The sequence below is a fragment of the Drosophila mauritiana genome, chromosome 2R (genome assembly GCF_004382145.1).
Source record: "Drosophila mauritiana strain mau12 chromosome 2R, ASM438214v1, whole genome shotgun sequence".
Taxonomy (NCBI): Eukaryota; Metazoa; Arthropoda; class Insecta; order Diptera; family Drosophilidae; genus Drosophila; species Drosophila mauritiana.
In genome coordinates this window covers 21,934,126-21,961,004 of record NC_046668.1, presented here as the reverse complement: position 1 = coordinate 21,961,004, position 26,879 = coordinate 21,934,126, and the positions used below count along the sequence as shown (strand labels likewise).

The window sequence follows — 26,879 nt, the reverse complement described above, 5'->3', positions numbered from 1 at the left end:
ACTGCAAGCTAGGGAGCTACACTCTGCGAATCCGCGTCTTTTGATGACTGAAATTAAAACATAATTAAGGCGAATTGGCCGCCCCGAACAATTGTCCGCAGAACATTGTGGATTACGACTGACTGGACTAAAATAATAATAACGGAAGCCAATGAATCATTTATGGCATCGTAAGATAAGGTGACCCAAATAAATCGCGAACCCGTGAGTCACTACTCCACTACTTTTCGCTCGCAGCCAGCAAATATGGGATATTGGAGGTGGGATTTTCCAGCTGAAGAGCTGCCATCCAGGAGCTGCCCAGGCAAATTGACAGGACGAAGGATCGCAGTTGTGGCCGTTACATTAACGGCTTTTCCTTCGTTCGCCCCCGGCAAGTGCTTACACTCCAGATGGAGTCTGCACGCAACCAGAATCCAGCTTTATAGAGATTGAGCCCCCGGCAAAGGCACACCAACACACCAACACACAAACACAAACGCGCACACACACACGTAGCAAGCGCACGTACACATGAGCACTTCTTGATGAGCTTATATGAGCAATGGGATTTTTGCTGCCTGTTTTTGTTCTTTGGGTAATTGTAATTGCATTTGTGTTTGACCAGGCCAAGTGCCTCTATCGGTCGACTGCAGACACCACTATCAATTAGCCAGGAACCACAAAAAAGGAGGCGAGCTCGGGCGCCACAAGCCGACGGCCACCATTATTTGTTCTTAAATTTGAGCCATTTCATGGCACTTCTCTGGCCGGAATGTACACAGCTTTAAGTCGGACGTGGGGTATTGGTTTACCTGCCCAACAGAGCCTCAGGATTAGAGGCCACCTTCCCGGAAAACACTGCAACTGTGCGACGACCTCCGTTCACTCCAGTTCGGTGGACAGTTTGTGGGTTAAAGCACAAATCACAACTGCGGATTGCGGATTGCGGATAGCGGACCGATAAAAAATCAACGTGCATTCACTGCCGAAATGTTTTCCCACTGGAAAAGCGTGCTGGCCGCGATTGTGATTGCGGTTCAGCTTCTGGCTTTAACCGATGCCCGATGGCACTAGATAGACACGATGTGGGCCAAAGCTAAAGCTAAAGCCAAAGCCAAAGTCGGTTGCTTTGGCCAGAAAGCGGGACGAAATCGCTGTGTCCGTGTGCCAGTGCGTGTGGCTGTGTGTGTGTATCTATATCTACATATACGGCTGTGGTGTGCGCGGTGCGAGCTGCGTGTATCTATCAATTCTGCCGAAACCGAACTAAAAACTCTCAAGTGTGCCAAATGGTACATAAGTCGAGTGCCGCTCGTCACGCATCTTCGTGCCTCCAGCCGAGCGTTTATGTTGAGCAGCAGCGGAGCAGCTGAGGCTGAGCAAATATGTTGCGCACGGATACAGATACAGATACATATACAGATACAGCTACAGCTACAGCGAACAGATGCGAATACGGATAGGAGCACGGATACAGGCACGGGCACAGATACAGATACAACACGCTTGTTGCATGCCCGCCAAATGTTGAGATACCAAAAGCTCCGCCGATAAGGGTGGCATCCGAATCGGAGTCCGCATCGAGGGGGATGAAACGGTCATCGGCAGCGGCATCACCTGGCCTGCCCGGAAAAGTAGGCAACAAATGGCGCCAGCGCGCAAGCGTATCTGCGTATCTGCAGGAGCAGCTTTCATGCTCCGCAACATCCCGCTAAAAACAACTGTTGCGTGTGGCACACTGCCACTGGTACTAAAAAGCCACACAATCGTTGTATTAAACACATTATACACATGTTTGTCTGGAGCCAAAGGGAACCCCCCCTGGGAGGACCGCCCGCCACCCACCCTTCGACCAGCTGGCGCTTCGGGTAATTTTACATTTATTTTTAAAGCTTAGTTTGTATTGGTAAATAATAGAGGTTACTTCCCGCTCGACACCAAAAAGGGCAAGCCGTCGTACTTTATGTACAGTACATGCCTCATGCGCACAGTGGCGGTCAGGAGAATAGGAGTGCTGTGCATCTATCCAAAGTTTTAAGTTAATTTTTGGGCTCTAATACTAGTTCACTAGGCAATTACTAGGTAGTTTATATACTTGACTGCTGATTAAAGTATTTATTCTCTATTAACTTGTCTCTATTCGATCGGGTTTATTGATATTATAGAATTGTAGGTAAACTATTAACTCCACCGCATCTGTACTTCGCTCGGGGGATGCGATGTATCTCGCTCGCTGGAAGCTGGCAGCACATTATATAAAATTTATAAATACTTTTAAGCGCGGCCTGTCAAGGTGCGTTTGTGCCTGTGTCTGGGTGATTCGATTTGGCCTGGCTTAGGGGGTCCATAGGTCGATTGGCTGCCGACTTTATTACTGTATTATTGGCCTTTAATTTGGGCCTGAACGGCAGAATTCTCGTGCGCACACAGAAATGAATTTCCCTGGCGTCGGCGACGACTTCCTTCCATTCCATTCTAGTCGGCTAATTTCTGTAATGTTTTCCATTCTTTCCTTTGTGAGGAAGGCAGCAAGTAAAATATAAAAAAATGCCCGGGCCGGAATACAAACGATTTATGAGCGGCAGGACGAACCGCGGACCTTGGTCCTGATTAGTTGGGCAATTTGAGAGCATTCAACACGTGACGCGCTTCCTTTGAATAATTTATTTTTGATTTTTTCGCAATTTATTGTGGCTGCTGAACCCAGGGGTTAAAAGCATGCCTTATTATCGGCATTTGTTTTATTTAATGTGCCACACCAATTATGCGAAGCTGGTTCCTAGGTTTTGGTCAAGGAATGCCACAGATATGTGCTGCATAATTGGAAACCCAATGCCGAGTGCAACGCAAATGCATCCCGAATGCAGGCCCTATTGGAATTATTGAAATTCCACACCAAATCATCTCAATTATGCCCGGTGGATGCGAGTTGCCAGTACCAGGAAATCGAAGCCCAACAATCGCCTGTGCTGCTTCTTTTGTCTTCGACCAGGACTTTAGTTGAGGATTAAGTTTTCAAAGATATTTAATTCAATCTGCCCAAATTAAGTCCCTGGGGCAAATATTCAAACAAACAGAGAGTATTTGCTCATGGAATCATCTTTAAGAAGCGACAATAGAAGTTCCGTAGAGCAAGGACAATAATTTTAATTTGGACCTGGAAACTGTTGTGAATTTAAAGCGGAAATGTATCCTTTTAATGTGAGAAGCCTTGCGCCCTCCTAGCTAAAGTTTCGAGTTTTAAAGACCAGGAAGTTGAGCCGACAAAGCAACATTTCGCAGCTTTGGCGGTTTACGGCCAAGGTCCTAAACGCACTTGCCACTTATCAAGGTCCTTTTGGCCAGGCTGCGTCCGCCGTACGCAAGTCATTAGGCTGATGGGTCCGGTTGGCATCGCTCTCCGAGCGCTGGGAGCCCACTGCCCGGCCACCACCTCCAACCAACCACATTATGCATTAATGTAGTTAGCACTCGAGCTCACCTGGGCAGGAATACGGCTGAGGATGGTGGGCAGGACGAGGTGGACCAAGACTAAGCGGACTAAGCGCAGCGTTTGGCCCTCGGGGTGCGAACCATTTCACGCATCCATTGTTTCCAACAACATTTGCTTTTCATCACTTTGTTTGGTGTGCATTTTGCGGCCATCAATGATGATAATGATAATCTACGGCCCCTTCTGTGTGTTTATGACTTCTTCGCCATGTCGAAATTGGAGGGGCTTGGGCTCAAAACAAAACAGAACGAAAGGAATATGTTTTCCTTTTATAACGCGGGGAAAGCCAAATATTATGTCTTTGGGTTCGAGTGCTTCTCCTGTTTGCTGTTTGCCCGGGCACTTAACCCAGACCCATGACATGGTGCATCCATGTGCCCCCAACCAAGTGCGTTAATTAGCCAGGGGCCTGTGTGTTTTATGGCCGAGATAGATTCGAATGCGCATTTAACTAAAATTAAATAGATTTATTATTCAATAAATTGAACGCTTATGCTTAGAATATGCTCATCAATCTGCCGTGGCTTGCCACCATCCGCTTGGCTCTGGAGCAGTACAAACGGTGGAGCAATCGAAGTGGTGTGTGTGTGTGGGGGTGCCAAAAGCGCTATTTAATTTTACGACAGATACATTTATGCTTATTACTTGTGTTGATTTTACGTCTAAATATGTCTACGATGCGGTCATAATGGATGTGCATGTGTGTTACTGCGGTGTGATGCGTGCTTGTGTGCTTACAAACTAGGTTCCGATATAGTATAGTATATATATATATATATATGTATATATATTATAGTATTGTATAGCATATGGCCTACGAGCTAAGTATTGATTGATATGTACAAAAAGCCTTGCAGCCTAACACAAAAAAGGAGAAGTTCGTAAGAGGATAAAACAGATTTCACGCTAAAAACAAATTGGTGTGTGGGAATCGTAACCTATTCATATATCATATATCATATATATACGGGTATTGGATTGGTTGTGTGTATCCGAAGTGATGCTTATGCACTCGCTTATGTAAGTAATGGCTATCGATAACTACACGCTCGCTGGCTTGTCTTTTATGCAAATGTGGAAATGGAGCACACACGCATCCTGTATATACTCTCGATAATGTATATACTCCATGATCTTCTACTGGCGGCATCTCGCACTTGAGTTTCGGTCGGCTGGGGATGATGGTGTGGATGGTGCTGCATGCATGAACATCGAATGCTGGGATGCGCCTAATGCGCTTTTCATGTCCTGTCCACATCCTTAATGCTCCTGTGCTCCTGCCGCATGCGTGTGTATGTACATTTAGGTTCGGCATCTGTGTGCTTGTGTGTGTGTGTGAGTTTAACTGCTTTTGTATTTTTCTGAAAAATATGACTTTGGTATTCCTTTCCTTGTCTCTTCTTTCCATGCCGGTTCTCGTTATCCTTCCTAGCTGACCACGGCATCCTTGAGCAGGGGCACACCCACACCCACACCAGCAGCAGCACCACCCACCGCCGAGGCGCCTCCGTTCAGAAGGACTTCGCTGCCCTCCATGTCCTGGTCGGCATCCTCGTTCTCCTGTTTAACTGGCGATCGATGCGATTCCTCTTCAGCGGCTTTCGGCTCCTCCTCCTCCTCATCCTTCTCCTCCTCGGCTGTCGGTGCTTCGGCGTGGCAGGGTGAGCTCGTCCTTGTCTCGCTTTCGGACAGCGGCACATTGGCCACCAGCACTCCCGAGTACTTGACGCCATTAAGCTCCAGATTGACAATCAGCTGCGGTTCGCCGTTATCGCCAGTTCCTGGAAGGGATTAGGGTTTGTATTAGTATAATGGCCATATGCTTGGGTGGCTGCAATCCAACTACGGTAGTGCAAAACATAACTGAGGTACATATAATCTTTCTATTCAACTCTCGTTTAAAGGTTGGGATTGAAAGTTATTTAAATACTTCAGTTATTTCCGATATTATCTTATTTGCTACCGTGATAAATGCTGTAAGTTGCTGTTTGATATCATTTCGAGTGAACTTACCATTTCTTGCCACTTGAAACTGCATTCCGGACAGCAGGCTCAGCGTCTCGAGCGGATTGAGCTTGCCACTGGACGACGCATCCTTATCCTCGGCCGGCAGATCCTTCCCTCCACTCTGGGGCTTGGAGCCGCCCTTTTTCTTGGTGGAAACGGGCGAACTGTGACGATGACCCACCGACCCACCGGTGGTGGTCGACGTGGTGGGTGAGTTCTCAATGGCCGAGTCATCGGACTTGTCCAGATGGTGGGTCAGGTGGTGGTGGTGGTGTCCGTTCATCTGCTGCGGTTCGCTGTCGTCGTGCATGGAGGACGAGTTGCCTGTGGTATTGTGCTCGCCGTGGGCATAGTCGTCCTCTGGCTCGCCCTCGGATGCGGCATCCTGCTGGTGGCCCATGGATGGGTGATGGAATCCCGCAGCTGCTGCCACAGCGGCCATGTTGTGTGGATTCAGGTAAAAGTTGGCGGGAAAGCCGTGCGGAAGGAGGCCACTGCCCACGCGCTTCGCTGGAGGCGGCTGGTCCACAAATCTGGATGAAGAAGCCAATTTGGTTAGTACTAATGTCTTTCACGTAAAAATACAAAAACTGGATAAAATAAATCAATTATTTTACAAACTAAAGGCACACAAAGGGGAACAATGGATGCCTGGACTTCCTGGCATTTTATTATACGGGTATGGAGCAAACTTACTTGTCATCCTGGTCCACGGGCTCTGGAGTGGGTTCCCGTTCGCGTTCCCGCTTGATATTTGTGAGATTTGGAGGCGAGTCGGACAGGTTCAGGGCTTCGCTGGAGTGGAGAATGGAGAGAACGTAAGTGGTTAGTGTCTTCGCTTTACAGTATGCTTCGCGTGCAGAGGGCGCTGTTTCTATTGCCCGAGAATTTTGTAAGCTAGATGGCGCTAGCAGTCTGTTTGAATTTATTCTAACTTAATTCGTTTTAAATAAGTAAGTAAAACCTGAACTTAGGCAGATTTCAATTTTATGAATCTGCCAAAAACCAAAACCAGTTAGAGTGCGTGCAATCAAACTGGTTGCTACTGAAACCATTTGGCAATTGCAATTGGGAAATCTCGAAAGGACTGAAATCAAAGTCGCATCATGAAAAGCTTACCGTTGCTGCGGCGAGGTGTGTGCCGATCCCGGTGGGCTGTTGTTGTTGTGGTACATGTGCCACAGGGCCACCTGAGCACTGAGTGCCTCGTGCTTGCTCAGATCCGGACTCTGCGACCGCTGGCGCTGCTGCTGCAGGTGGTGTTGCTGCTGCGACTGCTGCTGCTGCTGGTGGTGATGCTGCTGCTGCTGAGAGTGCTGCTGCTGGTGGGGATGGTTGGCGCCCAGGACTGGCGGCATGCCCTGCTCCTTCTTGGCCTGGATCAGCTGCAGGTACTCCATCATCCGGCTCTCGATCTCCTGCTTGACCAGGTTGGGCATCTGGCCAAAGGCGGGAGCGCCCATCAGGCGATGATGAGCTGCGGCGGCGGCAGCGGCGGCCTGAGCCTGCTGATTGTTGGCCACCGCGGCATGGGTGACCAGTGCCAGCGGCGACATTTGCTGCATGCCACCGGGCAGGGAGGGTCGCGAAATGGGCGTCTATGGAGCATAGGAGCATTAGTACCAGAACTTCTTGGCTGATCCAAGCTGCTGCTTTGTGTACTCACCATCGGCATCTGGTTGTGCATGGCCTCGTACTGGCCGTAGCTGGAGCGGCGTCCTTCCCGGCGATTCCCATCGATGGCCGCCTGCAGCTCCGCCGGCGTGCTCAGGTTCTTCTTCTCGCACTCGTACGGGTACAGATACTTCATGTATCTGCAAGATGCATAAAATTATTAATAAGCGCGGCAAACAGACGCTCTAAGCGGCAGCGAGGGAAAGAGAGGGGAGGGGCAAACTTCACGTTGATGTCCTGTTTAAGTTGAATTATCGTGTAAATACGAAAGCGACAGGCAAACAAATCACGATCCCACAGAGGAGCTCCACGATTGCTGATCGATTGTTGCTTGATCGCTGCAATGTTTGATTGTCCGTTTCTGTTTGTCCCGCATCTTGGGTTGCTGATGGTGTTTGTGTTTGCCTTGGACATAGCTCAACGTGGCAGGTACCCGCGATGGGATGTATGAGATTCAAGGGATTGAAGGGATTGAATGGGCAGCAGGGATGGCATATCCACTTACTGGGTGCGCAGGGTGAAGGCGGCACTGGTGATGCTGGAGGGCAGGTGCAGCCCCTTGATGATCTCCTGCCACAGCTTCTTGTTGATAACATCCACCAAGCCGCCGCGGGCTATCACCAGATTGTACAGCTCGTAGAGATCCAGCACCGACTTGGCCATGATCGGCAGCCGATTGATCGGAGTTCCTGAAATGCGATTAGAGGGGGTTTACTAAACATTCGATTCCGAGTTCAGCTGTTTGCGCAATGAAACTTCTTCTTGCACTTGGCTATGTTTTCCATCCAGCTCGTTAAATGCACCAACAAGCAAAACACGATTTAAAGATCCATAAAACAGATTTATCTCCCCAAAGAGTGCAGCAATGCCCCCCGATCCCGATCCCCATCCCCATCCTCATCCCACTCCCACTCATCGATCACGGAGCAATTAACACTTGTAGCCCCTGTAGCAGCTGAAAAGTGCAGAGCGAGGCCGATAAAAACTGAAATAAATCCTAATTGTTGCTCGATTTGAAACACACGCACACACACACACATACTCGTATATACACATGTTTGTACATATGTTGGTCTGTTTATGGCGGCTAATCATCATCATACACATTGGCATTCTATTGGCCTCTATTTGCTATTGATTTGTACTATTCAAATTTTCGTTTCTACTTCCCTTTTTATTGCACACAGAGAGAAATTTCCTACTAGTTCTGATACTAAAGTATGGTTCATCTGCTTAAAGACTTCTATAATCATATCATCTTTCTATTTAGACATCCCACTAAGCATCTTTGCCACTTGAGATCCCCCAACTCTTTTTTCTTGCTCGGCACATGAAAACGAATAAAAAACGAATCAACCTGCCTAATTGCTGGCTCTGTACGTGTGTAACACAAGTTGTATAAATCTGCGCGGACTCCTTTCCTTTTTACGATCCAAATACCAAATACCATATCACCCAATGCCGCCTGTTGCTGCCCCATGGATCCAACGATCCAACGATCCAATGATCCAACGATCCATCGATCGATCGACTTTCGGTTTCGTTTTCGTTTTCGTTGTGTTTTATGAGCCCCAGAGGAATCAATCAAACTCTTTGATGGACGTGTTGATTGAATGAAAATACGTTTGTTTTTTATGCATATAAACAAATTGAGTGGCGAGGTGATGCTCGTATCAAAAAGGAATAACACAAAATAAATGAACAATCTGGGATATGCACATGTACCGATTGATCGTCTACAATGTGCCAGGGCAAAAAGATTGTGGATCGCCCATCGATCGCTGCACGAGCCACATACAAAAAATCTAAATCTGGCCAGGACGCACATAATCAAAGGCAATTTAATGACCAGCTCCGGCCGCCCGTCAATCGAATCGATCATTAAACTCTCCGTCGCATCGGATCGGATCGAATCTCCTGCCCAGGGGTATCGATCCGATCCTAACCGGAGTATCCCAACCGATCGCTGCTCCTGACACGCACATGCCAAATGCCGCCTGCCGACTGCTGACTTATTATTATTATTTTTCCTGCCAGCTTTTTACATTTTTTCCACTGCGGTCTTTTTGTGGCTTTCAGGCTGAACTCTTTTTGGGGGCACATCTATTTATTTACTCATTCGACTGCATTTGTTTTCCTAGATGTCAGGCGCTTTTAATGGAAATTAAGGGAAACTTGATCGAGTCTGAAATCATAACGCCACCAGCGCCATCTCCCGTCCCGACATAGTCGGGCTCCCAGTTTCCAGTTCCCAGCTCCCAGCTCCTAGTTCCCATATCCCAAATATCAGGGCGCTGAGCACTGGGAAATAGCTACGAAAATAGCGCCCGCGTTGATAAGTGATTGACGTCTTTTAATTAAGAATTGCGCCGCTCTTCGCTGCGCAAACAACTCACGGCAAGCGATCCACATTTATTTCAAATTTCAAATCACATTTATTTATACACATGCCTATTTGGCATAATTTCCGTTAGTTAGTTGTACAATTGTACAATATCATTCGGTTATAGACACATGGACACGGAATACTCTTGGCCCGAGTCGCATTTTCGGCGCTTCCTTCTCATGGCGGACGACAACTTTACAGACAGTCTCATTCTTCCCCAGCAGGCGACCCCCCTTTGCCACCTCCTGCTCCAACGCCCCTGCCCCTGCCCCCACCCAAAAAACCCCCTTTGCAGTGACCGCGACGGGTGAGCGTGCATATGTCAAAACTTGAACGCATGTGACAGATTAAAATCCATTAAGTTGTCAGGGATGTTCTACGCATATAGGGATGTGTAAGTATGTTTATTCAGAGCATAGATTTTATATACTTTGTATGAAACGTATACGAAATTACACAAATAAACAAACATTGCTGACTTCAGCATGGAATGTAGATTTCCCTCCCAGGCCATGATTACTAATCAAAGCCATGAGTTTGCATCTAGAAAATTTGTAAATTTAATTATAGTTGGTCATGAACTGCAAAAGTAATTTGGAAAAAGAATACTTTTGCAAGACTTTGAAGTACAATTCTGCTGCCAAGTTTATGCGAGTTTGCCGTGGGTCAACATCACTGTACTCGACTCGTACTATTTCCCTGGAACCCGACTTGTGCAAATACAAACAAATTTAATGCCCTCTCAGGTTGCGAGTCTCGGGCAATCGAGGCAAACACACATTCAGCGGCAATTGCAGGACGCTCAAGGATTGCGCTTGGATCGCCAACCGGAAGTTAATTTATCGGAAAAGTACAGTCACGCCAGGCATTAGTAGTGGGTGTGCATGCCACCGATTGCCCTCGCATTCGGTAATGCCCATAATTAATGACAAAAGTGCAGGAAAGCATACTCGCATGTATAAATAGGCATTTGCTCCGATTGCCGCTGCAAGTCGCCTTTAAAATTTAAGTACCAATATGCATATGGTACCCCCTTTTCCCGCAGTGTGTGCGTGTGCGTGCGTGTGCGTGCGTGTTCGTGTGTTTGTGACAGTAATTTGAAGTGACAAAATGACAAAAAGTCAGCCACCAAAATGATTTCTCTTCTCCTCTCGGTTTCTCGGTTTCCTTTTCACCAGAATTTCTGCATATTTTAATGGCTCCCCTTTCGCCCGCTCGCGCTGCTCAAAATCAAACGTCAAAGTGCCGAGAAATTTATTCAATTAACATAATTTGAGTGAGCCCCAAAAACACTTGGCTGGCTGAGTCAGCAATCCGTCATCTGGGCCAGGGATATGCAAATGTGAGAATTCAGATTCGAGATTCGAGAATTCAGGCCCCAATAGTACCGCCTTCCCACCTCTATGAGCCCCCCTTGAAAAACTTCAATGCAATGTGCAACTTACCGCGCTTTTGCATAAACGAGAACAAGTCGTCCAGGAACTCTTTGCGCTTGGGGTCATCATTGATTTCGTAGAGCTGCAATTAGAAGCGGAAATGTATAGTTTTATTAGACTTGACTATTAAGTTACATAATCTTAATGCCCACCCTGGGGCGCCAAAAACATTTAACGGCCATTAGAGGCATAATTCAAGATTCTCAGTTATATTTTGTTCCTCAGTTATATTTTTAATTTATCGTAAGAGAATACATTACACAACCTTTTTATTAATTGAAAAATGCTAAATGCTATCATATCATTACTAAATTAGTTTTCATGTAGATAAACATACAAAACGAGCCATTATAAGCGCATTAGGGCGAGTTTTGATAACAAAACAATCTAACAAAAGACCCAACAACTTGACTCTTTAGGCCAATGGATTGGCACAAAATGGAGTTTTGGCTCACTTCTGGCCTTTTGTTGGGCCAACAATAGACGCTCGCGATGACAGGGGCGCGTGTTGGGTGTTTCCATCTCTGTCGCTCCTGGTCCCTCCCTGCCATGTTGAGCATTGTTTGCTGGGGGTTGATAGAGAAACATTCCCCTAACCTCCAACCCTGCCTCATTTTGGACTTTTGTTCGAGTGTGAAGGGCTCAATGAGAACAACGAGTGGCACCACGGATAATTAGGTGATAAACATAGAGCCGGAGATACAAGCGAGGGAAGTACATAAATGTATCTGCCATTTATACATTATTATTTATCGTCGCTATGTGCTGCGTTTTTCCTGCGGCTCATGCTTTGACCTTTGCCACCAGGAACCAACCAAGTCTGTGGAAGGAAAAACCCTAGTCACAACTTGGTACGAGTATGTTCAGAATTAATGACAACATCGGAGTGAACTCATCAAATTCGGAATTCATCATACTTTCCGCCTACTGCAAAAAGAAAGAAACGAAGTCGAGCTGCAGATGGAGATGGAGATGGAGCTGGAGCTCAAGCCCTGCACCATCCGTGGTGCACATTCTAAGTCAATGCGAATGATGAACTGCCTCCTTCTCCATCTCCATCTCCGTCTCCTTTCGCCTCTCCACCTCCTCGCATAAATGATTTAAAACCAAGTCAGACTTGGAGCCCCGACTTTGGCCGGGCACTTTGGACTCCAATCCTCCTGCCAACTTCTTTCCAAGCTGGCTGGGCTGGCGATATTTTTTATGATTCTCGACGCCCACAAGAGCTATAGGAGCAGTGCCAACAAAACAAAAAAAGAAACCTTCATATATATGTGGCTTTATACCGCTCGGGGTTGAGCCAAACAAAAAATAAATTAATTGAAATTCAACTGGATTGGTTCCTCGAAGGATTCGTTGCTTTTCACTGATTGCACTTTACACATGTGGATGGGATGTACCTCCTGAATTTGATCCTCGGAGATGAGCATTTTGAGCCGCTGCTTTCGTTCACACTTGTTGAGCTGTTTTCCCGATCTCGGAACTATATTTCACTTGTCTTGGTGCAGTCTTCGATTTACTTCATTGATCAACGCGACGATGCAACGCCATCAAAGGTCGTTTATCAACTAAATTTGTGGCAGGAGTCTGGATCGAAGTGCTGCCTGCGTCGCTGCCGCCGCACACACACACGCACATAAGCACACATGCGCACATGTGTTGTATCTGTGTACCTACATTATTGCCTGCCTGTCTGGGGTACTCGTTCGTATTAATAATCATAAAATGAAGTCCCGCTTTCACGCACAAGGGTTGCAAGCAAACCTGCCTGTGCCTCGTTTTCCAATATCTCTCCCGAATTTCGATCCCTAACTTGCATCACAGCAGCCGCAAAACCGTTAAGCGCTACCAATATCTCTCCCAAATCCGCAGCAATAAAGTTATAAAACCGGCAAACGAGAATTCTATCCCCTGCCACGGTTGCCGTAGACCAATCATAATCGTTTTTATAACTATCGAAGATGCTGCTGCCGCTGCCTGAGCACACACATGTTTTTCGGGATCTGGAATCGGGAGTTGGGAATCGGGAGTTGGGAATCGGGAGTTGGGATTCGGGATTCGGGATTCGGGGTTCTGGGTTCGGGTTATAAAAATAATCTCACTTATTTGTCGCCTAGACTTAGTGCCCGACAAATCCGCTGCCTGGGTGCTTGAAATTTGAATCCTTGATTCTGGGAATTCTGGATTTCGCCAGATCAATTCCCTTTGCCTGCCCCCGTGTGTGTGGGTGTAATTTATAACTATCAGATACAGATACAGATGCCCTAGCATATGGATGCAAAAAGGTTCCAGTGGACATTAAAATTTATATGGACAGGATCCCGTTGCACGGACCTAAGTGTTGTCCTGCCGCATCGAGTGCATAATTCGACGGCCAGCACTCACACATCGTTTTCTGGCCGCTGCTTCGGATACAGATACAGATACCGCTACAGATGCAGATACATCTGCAGGTTGCCGGCATATTTATTTAAGAATTTCACACTCATTACTCTAAATGTGTTGAACAGACTTTCCGTTTCGTCGTCTTTTATGTTTTATTCCATCTCTGGGCTCTTATAATTTTCTGGAGAATGCTACAGCTTATAATGATCGTGGACTTGCACTGAATAAATACCCATTAAATATTAATGAATTCATTGTAATGATTTGTCAAGCCGAAAGCCATTTAAATTATTAAGTTGTTTGATTTTGGCTTAGAAAAGGTCTTACCATTCACCAGATTTTAGAACGTGATTTACAAAACACGCGCCAAAAAGCGACGGATTGAAAGGAAATGGCACAATCGCCACGATTGAATTCTTCAACAAGAACACATGAATATATTTATATAGAATATTATTGGAAAATGCTTCGGGCTATAATTAAACATAATTATTCAGTACGTACAGATAATTGACATTGATTAATGAGAGCAGGGCAGAAAGAAACTATATAATACAAGAAATGAGCAGCGAAATGTACCAAAAATAATATTTTTGTTTTACTTGTTGTCTTCGTCCGCGGATGGATGGATGGAAAGATAGATAGATATATAGATAGATGGATGGCTGACTAGCTGACTATCTGACTGACTGACTATCTGACTGATGGCCAAGACTGAGAACTAAAATCAGAGCAGAGCGCACTGTGAATTTTACTTAAAGTTGGGGAAAGGCGAATGGCTAAGAAGCCAGCGAATGAATGAGCGTATCTGTATCTGTAACTGCGACCGTATCTGTGCGATGCTCTTTCAAAATGGCTTTTCTCGCAGTCGCAGCCAGCCGCTATCGCTTCAATTAACATAATTAACGTTTCGTCTCGTTTCCACAATTAATGAAAGAGCGAAACAGCCATTTTGAATGTGCTGCGAGGGATTTATCCGACACCTACGGAAAGCCCAAGTTGGAGGAGGCCAAAGGGAGTTGTGAGATATATATGTATATCTGGTCAGCTTGGTTTCTGGTTTCTGCAAGCACATCATCATCATTCAAGAGCCGCACACGGTGTAAGCGAAGGTGTTAAGCGTGAAGTTACAGATACATTTGCGGCCAGAGCTGTGGCAAAAGCCCCATCCACGAGAGATACATAAGTATCTTTTGCATTGCATTGCGAGGGTCAAAGTTTTTATAGTGCATAGAGAATGCGGGCTCCGTTTGATGGATAGCTATGGCCACAGCTACATGGCTATTTGGCCGAAAGGGAGCAGCGGCGAGAGTGTGTGTGCATTTAAAGTTAATCGAAATTCGGTTTTTATGACCCAAGCGAGGCGAGACGAGACGAGACGAGTCAGGCCCAACCAAAACGAACCAAAAGCTGTCGAGGTTCACGCAGTGTATCCGTATCTCTATCTGTATCTGCACTGTATCTGTATCTGTGTCTCGATTTTGGCAACCACATTTAACGACCACACCAAAAACTGTGAGGATTCGAGGGGATTTCGGGCCTAATTGCTCGGATACTCGGTCAGCATCTGGACCTCACATGCCGGGGGATGCTGACCAGCTATTTTCTCACCAAATTAACGCCCTGGAAAGGGCTACATTAATTGCTCAATTGCAAACCGGAACTATCGTATCGCCTGGAACGCCTCAAGGCGGCACTAGCATTAGCTGTGCCACGACGAGATCCGAAACGAGATCACAAACTGGAGTGCTGGACTTTCAGACTGGCGGACTGGCGGACGGCTTGACTGCTGGACTGCAGCGTCTTCCAACTGGTTTCGATCCCCTTCGGCCAGGTGGGACGAGGATGAGATACTTTCCCGCTGGACTGCGACTGGCTATTAGTAGTTAATTGATAGCTTGCCTGCATCTTGTTTACACACAGTTTTGTCGATTTCAATTGACTGGACCTCGGCCCCCGCCCCCTGTAACCGTCCACATCCAACTGCCTTCCCCTCGCCCAGCACTCTACTAACCTGTCTGACTTGTTTGAACTGCTCTTCAAAGCTCCATCCATTATTCTGCTGCGATGAATTGGAAGCCTCGCTGGACGTCGACGAGTTCGATGCGGAATTGGCTGCAAAGTGGCGGGCTGAGTGCAACAGTTAAACACAAATGGATCGCCGCCTGCCACGCGATAGATAGATACCAACCTTCTTTGCCGCTCGGCGCTGCTGTGGGGGATGCGAACGAGAACTGGTGGCCACCCACTCCTCCGCCGCCTCCACCTCCTCCTGCTCCTCCGCCGCCCGATCCTCCTGTTCCTCCAGGTCCGGCGGTGCCGCCTCCATTGGTGGTCGCATTGCTATTGGAGCTGTTCGTGGGGGTGGTGCCTCCGTTGTAGCTGCTCCCATTCCCACCGCTGGGCGCCGATGTGACGTGGCCAAAGGCCACCGAGTTGTGGGGCAGTGGGAAGCCCGAGCTGATCGTCGTGGGCAGCATGTTGGCCCCGAAAGCAGCGGCATGTGCTGCGGCAGCGTAGTCCTGTTCCTGCGGGTAAATCAAGGTATTTCCAATATAATACGGATATAAACATCCAATCCTCGACTGAAGTTCAGTCAACAGATTTGTCTAAACTTTGGCAGATTGCCTTACAGTATGGTAGTAGCTACAGTATCTTCACCTCGATAGACACCTTAACACTCACCATCAGGCCCACCTTCATGTCGCGCACCTGCATCTTGAGCTTCTCGAGCACGTCGCTGTGCTGGAGATTTGGAATGCTGTGTAGTCCGCCGATGCCCATGAAGCTGCCCAGAGCGTTGAGCGGATGATTCGGCGGCAGTTGATGGTGATGGCTGTGGGAAGAGGATTGTTGCAGCGATTACCGCACCTCCGCATCCAGGACATTAATCAGGAGCAGTCACTCACCTCAGGGGCAGCTCGGTCTGCGGTTCGGGGCTGGCGAAGCTCCCTCCGCCGCCGGAAACTGTGTGACTCAGGCGGGCTGCAATCGCCGCCTTGGCGCTCAGCTGATGATGCTCCCCATCCACGGAGTCGCAGTCGCGCATCTCGTCGTCCGTTCGATCACCATGTGACTGCAGGGGAGGAAAAGGAGATTGTTTGGAAGTGAGTTTTGGCGGTGTAAGGCTCTTACATCTGTTTCTTAATACAACATTTCTCCCAGTGCACCTAGAACCATAAACAAAGCGACCCCTTGTAGATGATGGGGAATTAATGGCGGCGCTTATGTCAACAAGCTGCCCGCTGCGCCAGCTTAATACGGACACTTTGTCAGGCGGCAAATCGGCAGATCGGAATCAGAATCGATATCGAGGCACTCCGATCACTGACCGCGGATCACTGGGCGTGGGCAGTGGTCATTGATCCAGCTGGAAAGCAGCTCCATCTCGATTCTGGTTTATGGCATGTGCCAAGAGCCACATTAACTTAGGCACGCCGCGCAATTTCAATTGAAAGCAACTGAAAGCCAAAGACTGCGAGTGCTGAAAACAGAAAGCCACTTCCTCCGGCGGGGTGACAACAAAGGTAACCACTTAATAAATTAACAATGCCAGACCCACAAAACGGCAATCAGCCCAGAGTTGTTCGCCCCGCTCCAGGGCCGGTTGGCGGGTTCGGGGGAGCTACTGGAGCTTCGCTCCTGGCCGGCAGAACTGGGAGAACTGGCAGACCAGTGCCAGCCGTGACTCTTTGCCAAGAAGTCCGCCACGCATGGCCGGGAGTGTTGAAGTCACCAACTGCAACTGCGTCTTCAGTCAGAGCCAGCTAGCTCCAAGTCCGATGCAACTCCATCACGGCTTCTTGGTTTTTATGCATTTGGAGAGGTGCAAATTAAGCGCATCTGTGACTGTGTGCAAATCGGGAATTTTCAATTTAAACACAGCCATCGGAGGAGCAAGAGGAGCTGGAGGAGCCGGCGGAGCAGGGGCCAAACAAAGTAAGCCAGGCCAACCCAAGTCGGTCTCATACTCGTATGCGGCTGTTTGCCGGATCCCCAGTGTGTTCAACATTTATCGCCTGGCTCTTTGGTGGTGCAGCACTGGTGTTGGTGCTTCAAGTGCTGGTGTCGCTGTGGCATAATCATAAGTGCAACCAAAACCAAGGCATAGACAATGCCTCGACCATAGAGAAACGGAGTTCCTGGAATTCTTTGAAGTCGGCGCGAATGCAAAGCGCTTCTATGGCGAAAATGTTGCACATGCATTTCCACACGCAGTTGCGGTCAAAATGATTATTGGCATGTCTTTAAAAGCTCTTTTCCATATATATATTCAATCAAAATAATATAGTTTATTATAGTTTATGAGGTATAGCACCAGAGTAGACCAAATGTAAACCGACTTGGTGGGTTAGTCAGCCCAACTCGGCTCCATCTCTGCCTGTGTGTATATCAAATTAATGTAACTTATCGGAGTCGTGCGAAATACATGCAGATGCTCGGGTAAATGCAGCCACTGTGTGCATGTGTGCGTTTCAGTTGCGGTCTGCTGTTGACCAGGTCCAAACAGAATTGTGGTCTGGGCTCCGCCAATGGCCAGTGGCCAACATCCAAGATCCCACAGATCCCAACAGCCGCGGAAAGCGGCGGCATGCAGGCCATGCCAACTTGCACCTATAAAATGTCTAATTAATGCACAACGAATTTGTGCCGCTTTAATGTGGCTGGTGCAAGTGGATCGCATGGCTGTGGATACGGATCGGCAGATGGAAATGCTCAAAGAGCGCGCACATGCAATTTATTTAAGATATTCATTAAAAAGCTAACAAAGTAGCAGGAAGAAACCATTGCAACTAGTGGTAACATGTTATGAAGTCAACATTGCGAGCCATCTTATCCAATCGAAGTAAATGCCTTTAGCTGGAGGATGGAGAAGAGGTTCCACCTTCAAGGAAGAAATCCATCAAAATCCCGCAACAATGCCCATTTCAGATATGGAATTTCGTCGGAATATCGTCGGAGCTTCCGTGGAATATCAATATATGGTCGCAGTAGGCGACGCATAAATCACCGTGAAGCGATAAGGTGCTCCACTTGGAGGGCATTAGGTGCCCATCCAATGGAAGGCGGGAAAACACCCGCACAGTGCGCAACTCATGCAGGAAAGTCGACTAATGGCGGTGTACTATCCGCCATATATACTTGCATATACCTTCAGATGGCTCTGGCGAACCCACCTGGTCGCCGGGGGACACGGCAGTTCCATTAATTTCTGCGTTGATAAAACGCTACTGTTATCGCCAGCTAAACACGAAGTCCCCAACTGCTAAGGCAAGACATTAAATCGCAATTAGACCCACAGACAATGAGGAAAACTCGGCGCTACACATGTAAGATAGAGATACTATTCCGAAACTCAAACAAATGGATGTGGGCATGGGCACTTCGGAGAGGGGACGGCTGGGGGAGGCGGGGCGGCACCTGTGCAATTTACTTTAATAGCTTTCGATGCACCGCAGACGGAGGCAACTATCTGAGTGGCCTGTATAGGAAAAATATTTAATTTATTTGCCACAGACCGTACTTAGCCCCCTCCTCCACCACGGCTTTTTATCGCTAATTAGTGTTGACATTACATTTCGATAGAAGTGGCTGGAAATAATGTATCTTAATTTATTATCATCGCTGCATTCAGAACTGAGAACTGCAAATGCAATTTGCCTAATTTCCATTCGCTGTTCGACAATCGAATGCGACAAATTTGTAGGAAATGGCTTGCAGTTTCCGAGGGCTTCGCCATACGGACAACTGGACAAACGGACAAACGGACGGACAGATGCCGCATGTGCAACATGCCGTGCTAATTTAAAACAAAAGGACGCACCGCTGCGACCGCTCGGAAACCCATAATGCGACAATCCAGAAGCGAAGCTGTGAAGGGCGCTGCCGGCAAACAGGATCAGGACATTGCTACCAGAAGAGAGAGTCCTACATGGCACACATACAGTATACAGCAGCCCATTCGAGGGGCGTTTATTGTGTGAAGGATTAAGATTACGAGCCGGCGAGCATGTGTATCCGCATTTGTTTCTGCTCTTCTGTGGCTCGAGTCGCCGGTTTTACAACTGTATTTCCTTGTTTTTTCGTTGTCCTTATTCTTATTCTTGTTTTTTTTTTTAGCCCGAACTCTCTTGACAAACTAAGGCCTAATGTCCTTATGACTCAAGTGGGTTCGCCCGGAGTCTCATTTGAGGATCAGACCGGGGCGTACTGGCGTCTTAAGTTTATTGCGTTCGTCTTATTCAAATCGTAGGTCTGAGTAATTAGGCGCATTGTTTAAACTTTGTGCAGCAGAAAGAAGAAATTCGCAGTATTAAACCAATAAAACAAGCAGCTCTTCAGTTCTGATGGAGAAAGGAACTGTAGGTATTTCGATATAAATTTATCAATATATTATAACGAAGATCTCCTTAGAATTGTGATCTTAACTATATATTTATAGGCAGGGCCGGAGTGTAGGGTTACAAACATGTGCTGACAGATATCTCTCCTATAAAAATAGAACCGTAGAAATATGTCATATCGTGATGCCTGTCAAAATCATAATCTTGGATGACACGATGGCCTCTGGAGATGGATTCTTCGCTGCCCCCGGAGTCTGTAATCTGCGGGAGATTTATTGGGATCTGCGTACATATTCGAAATCAATCCACAGACAAATCTGCTAATTAAAACGCAGCCAAGACTAAAGATTCTAAGCCATTGTTAGCTTGGCCCAAACCGTTAACAGGCCATCAAGGAATCCGTTTTTATATGCCAATCAACCCTTTGAGCTGGTTCCTTTTAGGTTTCCGTTCCGCTGGCACATGTGTGTGCTCGGATCTTATAACTGAATAAATATATAAATAAAATTACCCATTTACGCATCCACCCCGTGGCGAATTATGTATTTCAACGCGATGCAACTGCAGCGGAATATTCGAAAGCGAAAAGAACTGCAAGCCAGCGGCTAAAAACTGCGGAGATGGGAAAAAGCGAAAAATAAATTTGTGTAAAAAGGGACGAAACATGTGCAACGTGGTCTGCGTTCGGGCAACGAGAGCATGGAAATAAAATTAAAATGCAAAACGTATCTGACAGATACAGATACACGTACGCACACAGACGCGCGCTCTTAATGGTCGTGTGTGTATGTGTGCGTGTGTGTGTGTGCGTACAAACGCGATTTCATTCGCTCGCCAAGCGTCGAAGCGGAAAAAATAAGGCGAATAAAATATAAAAATGGAAACAACAAAAGCGGGCCAACAAACACACACACACGCACACACATGCATGCTCGATGGCAAAACATAATGGCGCTGGCTGTACCGAGTGCAGGCCTCCTCCCCCTCCCCCTCCCCCTACCACTCACCAACCCAACCCCCTTAACCCTTTTTTAGCACGCACGCCCATGTAAAACGAGCGCGGCGGGCAGACGAAAAGTTTCGCGTAAACAATAAAAGATACAAATACAAAAAACAAAACCGGTTAAAAACAAAAATAAAAAATACGAAAGAAAAAAAAGGAACGCAACGGTTAAACGGCAATAGTTGGGCTGGGTTCCTTCTACGTTCGCCAGGGGCGTAGTCGGGCTTTTAATCAGAAGGGCGCTGGAAAGCGGGGCACACAAAGAAAGAGACAAGATACTCGCTCTTCTTTTGCTTGCTTTCGGAAACAGTATATCGTAAAAACAATGCATAAATAGAAAACGTATTAGCTAATTTAAATTACACTCTTGCCGAAAACCAATAAACGGATCATAATGGATCCAAACATGGCTCAAACTACGCCCCTGCTGTCTGGCCAACTCCGAGAGTCGCACTCTCGAACCCGAAGTTCCAGCGACCGGACCGACTCCTTGTGGCCATCCGGCTGCGGGGTGGATTCACTGCGTCTAGCTTCGATTGCAGGCGGCAATAATTAAAAACTGCATTATTTTATTGCCTTGGCCAGCCCGCAAGTCCGCCTGCCCAGGTCTCTCGGCCTCCTGGTCGCTGGGTCTCCTGGTCTTCTGGTCTCTGGGGGTATTGGTGGCCGTCTGGACGGCGAGAGAGCCCACTTTATTGGATGCGAGTGGCGCAGGGCTTGTTACAGTCGCCCGCCCGAAATATATCTGTGTTTTATGACTGGGTGTCGCCACATGAGGAAAGTTTCTAAGACCGCACTTTCCACCATTGTTAATCAGGAAATGAAACACACAAACAGCTACACTACTTGGCTAATATGGCAGAAGCTCTTCCCAGATACTTATTGCTAAATGTTCAGCCAGTGCAAATACCCCAATTTTAATGGGTGCACTTTGCTTAATTCCCCAAAAACACTGCGTTTACGAATCGATAATAATTATGCACGTATGGATTTCACCTGCAATTGCTTGGCTTCTTTAAACGAATGAAAATTGTGGCAGGGCTGTTCAGGTGCGAAAGTGATGAAAACAGAGGAAAACAGGCAAACATCAAACAAGGATCTTTTCAGTGCCAAATGCCAAATTAAGATTGCTGTTTGCCAGCGCGGTTATTCAATTTGTTGGCGCTCACGCGATTTTCTCGTTGGCCAATTGGCACGCCCATTTCTGTTTGTATTCGGCGAAAGGGAGGGCGATATGTGCGGCGCAAGCGAGAGGGCTGGGTTTTATTAGCGCGATGATAAATACACTTTTTATCCAGGCCCCCGAGCACACACACACACATACAGAGAGGAATACACACAGATACTCGGTTCGTGCCCTCGCAAATTCGCATTTTGTTTTGCGATTCGCGATCGTTTTTCGCAATCGGCAGCTGTACTGGAAAAATCCAATTAACAGTTTTATTAGCTATGGTTGGCAAAATAATTCATAAATTCATTAAAAACAATACGAAAAGCGCAAACTGTAATACTGCCAATAATAATCGTATTTTTTACGAGCTCTTTCTGCTTTTACGGCCCTGTTTTCATTGGCGTTTTGTGCCGTTCTGACATTTGTCGCCATGCACTTTTGAGTGCCGCCAACTGCATTAGTAGTTAATTAAATTTCTCACCACCTACCCCCCTCCCCACTCAATATATATACATATATCCGAATGACGTGACTTATCCCCCCCTCCATCTGGCCAGTTTCAAGTTCGCGCCCCCCGCGCGCAAACTAAAAGCAAAACAAATTTCGCTTGTCATTGCGGTGGAAAGCGCCACCGAAAATCATCCCATTCCATGATGGCATGGCCATCCCCCAAAGGCCCCACCAGATACTTAATCAAATATTTCCCCTGCCTTCCGGTTATGCAAGAAGGAGGAGGAGAATGCGAAGAAGAGGAGCGCCATGAGCTCCCACAAAGAATTTAATAAAAATCGTTGCCTGTCAGCGTACAAGAAGCCAAACAAATTATAACAGGTGCCGCTGCCGTCCGACCCAAATGATTTCTGCGTTCCAGTGGCGCGGGGAAAGGGGGTACACAATGCGGTATAAGCCAACCCCACCAGCCAGTTAGTCAGTTAGCCAGCCAAGTGTGAAACAGTTAACTCGTTTCGTTAGTAAGCGTAAATGGAATGTAATATTCCATCGATACAAATCATAGGGTTCTACATCTATGTACTTATTCCTAAATGCCAGATCTTGGCGCTGAGCTTGATTCCCATGGAACTACGATGCAATTATGTTTACAACTCTTCCAAAATTTCTGGCTGGCGCACTAAAGCGGTCATAAATAAATGTGGAAAACGACGCTGGCCGAATCGGAATCGGAGCCGGAGTGTGAATCAGTGCAAACACCAGCAGCGGCACCAGTTAACCACCACTGAGATTTTTCGGGGGGGTTCCCCCAACCCGAGGCCTGTGTGATTTAATGTGGGAACTGCGCCTGGAGCACGTGCAGCGCTCGGAGTGAATCCACCGGACGGGCCGGCTGGAGAAGGAATCGGAGGCCAATTGTCTCGAGTCATGTTCGCCGGCTTGATTTAATTTAAAAACGATTCAAAAATTACAGACAGCAATTCGGCAATAATTTTAAACTCTGCGTTTAACCCATGTAATTAAAGTGCTGCTCGGATGACGATACTGGGCATTGGGCATTGGACCATACAGCATGGACCATTGGGCACGACTTCTTCGCTGGGACTGGGTTTCATTCGAGAATTTATGACTTTTTGACAGCCCACATTATTGTTTAATCGTGACTTTCGGGCTGAAATTGGAAATGCGAGCGAGTGGCGGTGGCAGGATTTGATTTGAATAGAACTGCGGATCGGATGTGCGAATGACACCAGCATGTCGGTCCGATCGCAGTGGGGTTAATTAGACAGCACCCACATGCGGACCCTCAATTGAGGAACCCGCAATTAACACCAGCCCAGGCCCACAAGGAGCGCACACCGATCCGGGGGATGACGAATGGGCCTGGCGAGCCGAGATTCACTCGCTGTTTGCACAGCCCAGCGCTCCTCCGCCTCCGCTTCTTGGCCAAAAGCGAGGCTATTAAAAATTATTATGTAAATAGCCAGACCGACCGGCCGGCAGTGAGTGTATAAAGTCTGGCTCATTGTTGATCGAGCCGGCAATGTCTATTAACAATAATAAAAATGAAAGGAAAACAAAGGGGCAGGAAAAGACTAACAAGAGTTTTATTGAATTGAAGAAGTCGCGCCGAGATGGAGATGGAGATGGGGATGGGATGGAGCTGGCGATGAAGGTGCATACCTGACTGAAAGCGAATGGCCGAAAGGCCTGAAAAGGCAATAAAACCCATTTAATATTCATTTAAGGTACTAACAAATAATGCAAATATTTGAACAATTTATTTACATATGAACGCCATCAAAGAGCTCGGATTGAAAGATCTCTTTCAATCGGTGGAAATTGTGAACGATCCGATCGCTCGGTTTTGGGTACCAAAACAGATGAATCTATTTGTGTTCACGAGTGTGCCATGCACTTAGCTCGATCAACGTGTGAGTGTATATTGCGCTGGACGTGAGTGTGTCGCCACAACAGCCGTCTTGTATGCGACCATTTAGCATGTCACCTTTTAACGGCTCTCCGGCAAACTGAAACGCCAAAAAGCCAAAAGGCAGCGCCCCCGTTTCGAATTCCCCTCGAATCACCGCATCTCCCGATTGAATAAACATATTTTTTTAACATTATAATTACGTTTTGAATCATCTGCAAACAATGTGAGTCGGTGGCAGGAATTGCCTTTGCTTTCGAGCACGAAAGCAGAAAACAAAGCTGAAGTATAAGTTGCTACCCAAACAAGAGATCATTATGGCCAAAAAGCGATCGCTTTTGGCTTTTGGGTAAGGATTTCCTCTAAGTGCCGACGGCAAATCGGTGTTACTTATTCGAATGAATAAATGGCGCACCTGTTTGCGTATCTTTGCCCATCAGTGTCACTCGTTTTCCATTCAATCTCAAGACTTAATACTGTTTTTCGCGTGGCAAATGGATATTGATGCATTAGTAACTCAAATTACCAGACGGTCGCGAAGAAAACGAAGCAGATTCTATATATGATGGATAGATGAAAGGTGGGATATCTTATTAATTTTCGCGCTTGACAAATTTCATTTGGTTAAAATAATAATAATACCTCGAAACGCTTCTAAAATTATTATGGGAAAATGAATGATTTTCCATCAGTGGCTGATTGTAAGCAATAACCATGAATTCCGTATATTTCTTCATTATTTGTATTTCAATGCTGCATGTTTGTTTACATAATTCATTTGTATATTTCATATCAGTATTTTACGATGTGATAATAAAGAGGTAATTTAGCGGCACTTACTGACATACTTTTCACCTGGAATCTTCTACTGAGTATGATTATGCCTATTAAGTTTATTACTTGAATGTATGACATTTATTTTAATGCCAACTAATCAGCATGTCACATCAATTTTAAAAGTGAGAACATAATATTTTGGAAGATAACAATCCTTTATAATAATAATAACTGTAGCTGCATATTGGGTGTATAAAGTTCCTTTTCTTACCAAATCGTCCCCCAGATCGGAATCGCGTTCAATATTGCTGGTTGAACGACCGCTACAGTCCATAGTAGGGTGCACTCGCAGTTGCATTGAGGCGAATTGGATCACCCTGCTCGAATGTCACGAATATAAGGAAAACAACGAATATGACGAATGTTGCGGTTGATCAAAGACCTGCGCAGCCCTTTGATACTTTGATGTTATTTCCTTAGCTGGTGTTTAATTGGCACAGCACACTTTTGTTGTGTTGTTTTTAGCTTCTATATGGCATTACTTTGCGGCCAGCATTTGATTTTTTTTCGTGAGCGCGAACCGTTACTTGTGATCGTCGATCCTCTTTGCACCTTATTCTGGATGGAAAACAGGAGAGTGCGCTTAAGAACCGTTCACTTGCATTTATGCCTTTCTGTTTGTTTGCAACTGTTTGCGGTTGTTTAGTGCGTTTTGGTTCCTAGGTGCATAGAATGCTTCTCACTTTAATTATAGATCAAGAGTTTTACTGCTCACACGCTCACACACACAGAACACGATTGTTATTAATCCACATTGCGACGTTATCTAATTACAGTGATGTGTCCATTTGAAAAGCCGTTATCCGACCGCACGGAACTCGTCTCGTTCACTCGAAAGTTCAAATCGGTCTGAGTAGCGAACAAGAAACTGGCGAATAAGACACCGACACCATCTCACAGCAATAGCAACAAGTTGCTGCAACATTCCCAAATGTTGCCGGAACGGCCGTTCAAATCGAACGAATGGAATTGTAGCACGTTCCACTTCGCACTCGTTCCCCGAACTCGTTCGCAGCCAATCGGATGGCCGTTCCACCGCTTGTTAGGGGAGGGGATGGGGGAGGTGGTCAATTAAATTAAAATTGTAATCGCAATCTATGCAATGCCCGATTCGTGTGTGTGGGAGAGTGTGCGCAATACGCCGCCTTCTTATTCGCTCGTTCCGATACACTCACACACGCGCACACCTGAGGCAGAGGTGTGCTCGTGTATCTGTATCCGCAGAATGTGGGCAGAAAACGCAGATACACTGCCTAACACGTTTGTTAACGCAACCTGATGGGTTTGTGTGCTATTGTTTTCGAATAAAACGTATCTTTAATAAGTTACTTTAATAATAATGTATAACTAATAACATGTACCGTTGTTTACAAGTGTTTTAGGAAGTTAACTGTTCAATAAGACTTTTATATATTAAATAATAAATACTTTTTGCTTTATAACTTGTGTAGCTTAGTGTTTAGTTTTGCGCACTTGTATTGGCTCACACTGGCGTATCTTTCAATCGAGTTTTATTAGCGGTTCAATTGAAGAGCGCCGCCCTTTTCATTCGCCGAATCGTCCTGTTGATTTTCCCAATCGAATGGGAGGGGCCACGCTTGTGCCCTTTCAAATTTGTTGCCCATAATTACGCAAAAACGGGCTAAAAACAATTGCCAAGTGGGGGGTGGAGGTAGGCGTTGGGAGGGCTGGGAGTGGCAGGGAAAGGGAAAAGCAAACGGTAGGTTGATTAATGATTTGCGAGATAAATTGCACTTGTAATGGCCAAGGCGGTAGATAGA

The 26,879-nt window shown here is 46.6% G+C and overlaps 1 protein-coding gene across 3 annotated transcripts; it reads right to left on the bottom strand.

Moving 5' to 3' along the window:
* Nucleotides 1-3,927: 3,927 nt before the first annotated feature.
* On the bottom strand, nt 3,928-25,954 carry LOC117135867 (protein dead ringer). 3 transcript variants are annotated; one of them, XM_033296398.1, is made up of 12 exons: nt 25,310-25,954; nt 16,273-16,439; nt 16,049-16,199; nt 15,555-15,891; nt 15,378-15,493; nt 10,988-11,060; nt 7,662-7,845; nt 7,149-7,296; nt 6,602-7,080; nt 6,179-6,277; nt 5,489-6,015; nt 3,928-5,256 (listed from the first exon to the last, which is right to left on the bottom strand). In XM_033296398.1, exons 1-12 carry the CDS (start codon nt 25,394-25,396, stop codon nt 4,904-4,906), a joined length of 2,721 nt encoding a protein of 906 aa, XP_033152289.1. In that variant the 5' UTR covers nt 25,397-25,954; the 3' UTR covers nt 3,928-4,903. The 3 variants fall into 3 exon arrangements, with proteins under 3 accessions (XP_033152289.1, XP_033152290.1, XP_033152291.1); XM_033296399.1 differs by having other exon boundaries at nt 15,378-15,478; XM_033296400.1 differs by lacking the exons at nt 15,378-15,493; nt 15,555-15,891; nt 16,049-16,199; nt 16,273-16,439; nt 25,310-25,954 and adding an exon at nt 12,379-12,556.
* Between the last annotated feature and the right edge of the window lie 925 nt (nt 25,955-26,879).

Coding starts and splice junctions, on each gene's coding strand:
- LOC117135867 (XM_033296398.1), bottom strand. CDS start 25,396: ATGCAACTGCGAGTGCACCCTACTATGGACTGTAGCGGTCGTTCAACC. Junction 16,440..25,309: donor CCGATCTGGGGGACGATTTG/GTAAGAAAAGGA, acceptor CCTCCCCTGCAG/TCACATGGTGATCGAACGGA. Junction 16,200..16,272: donor CAGACCGAGCTGCCCCTGAG/GTGAGTGACTGC, acceptor CTCTTCCCACAG/CCATCACCATCAACTGCCGC.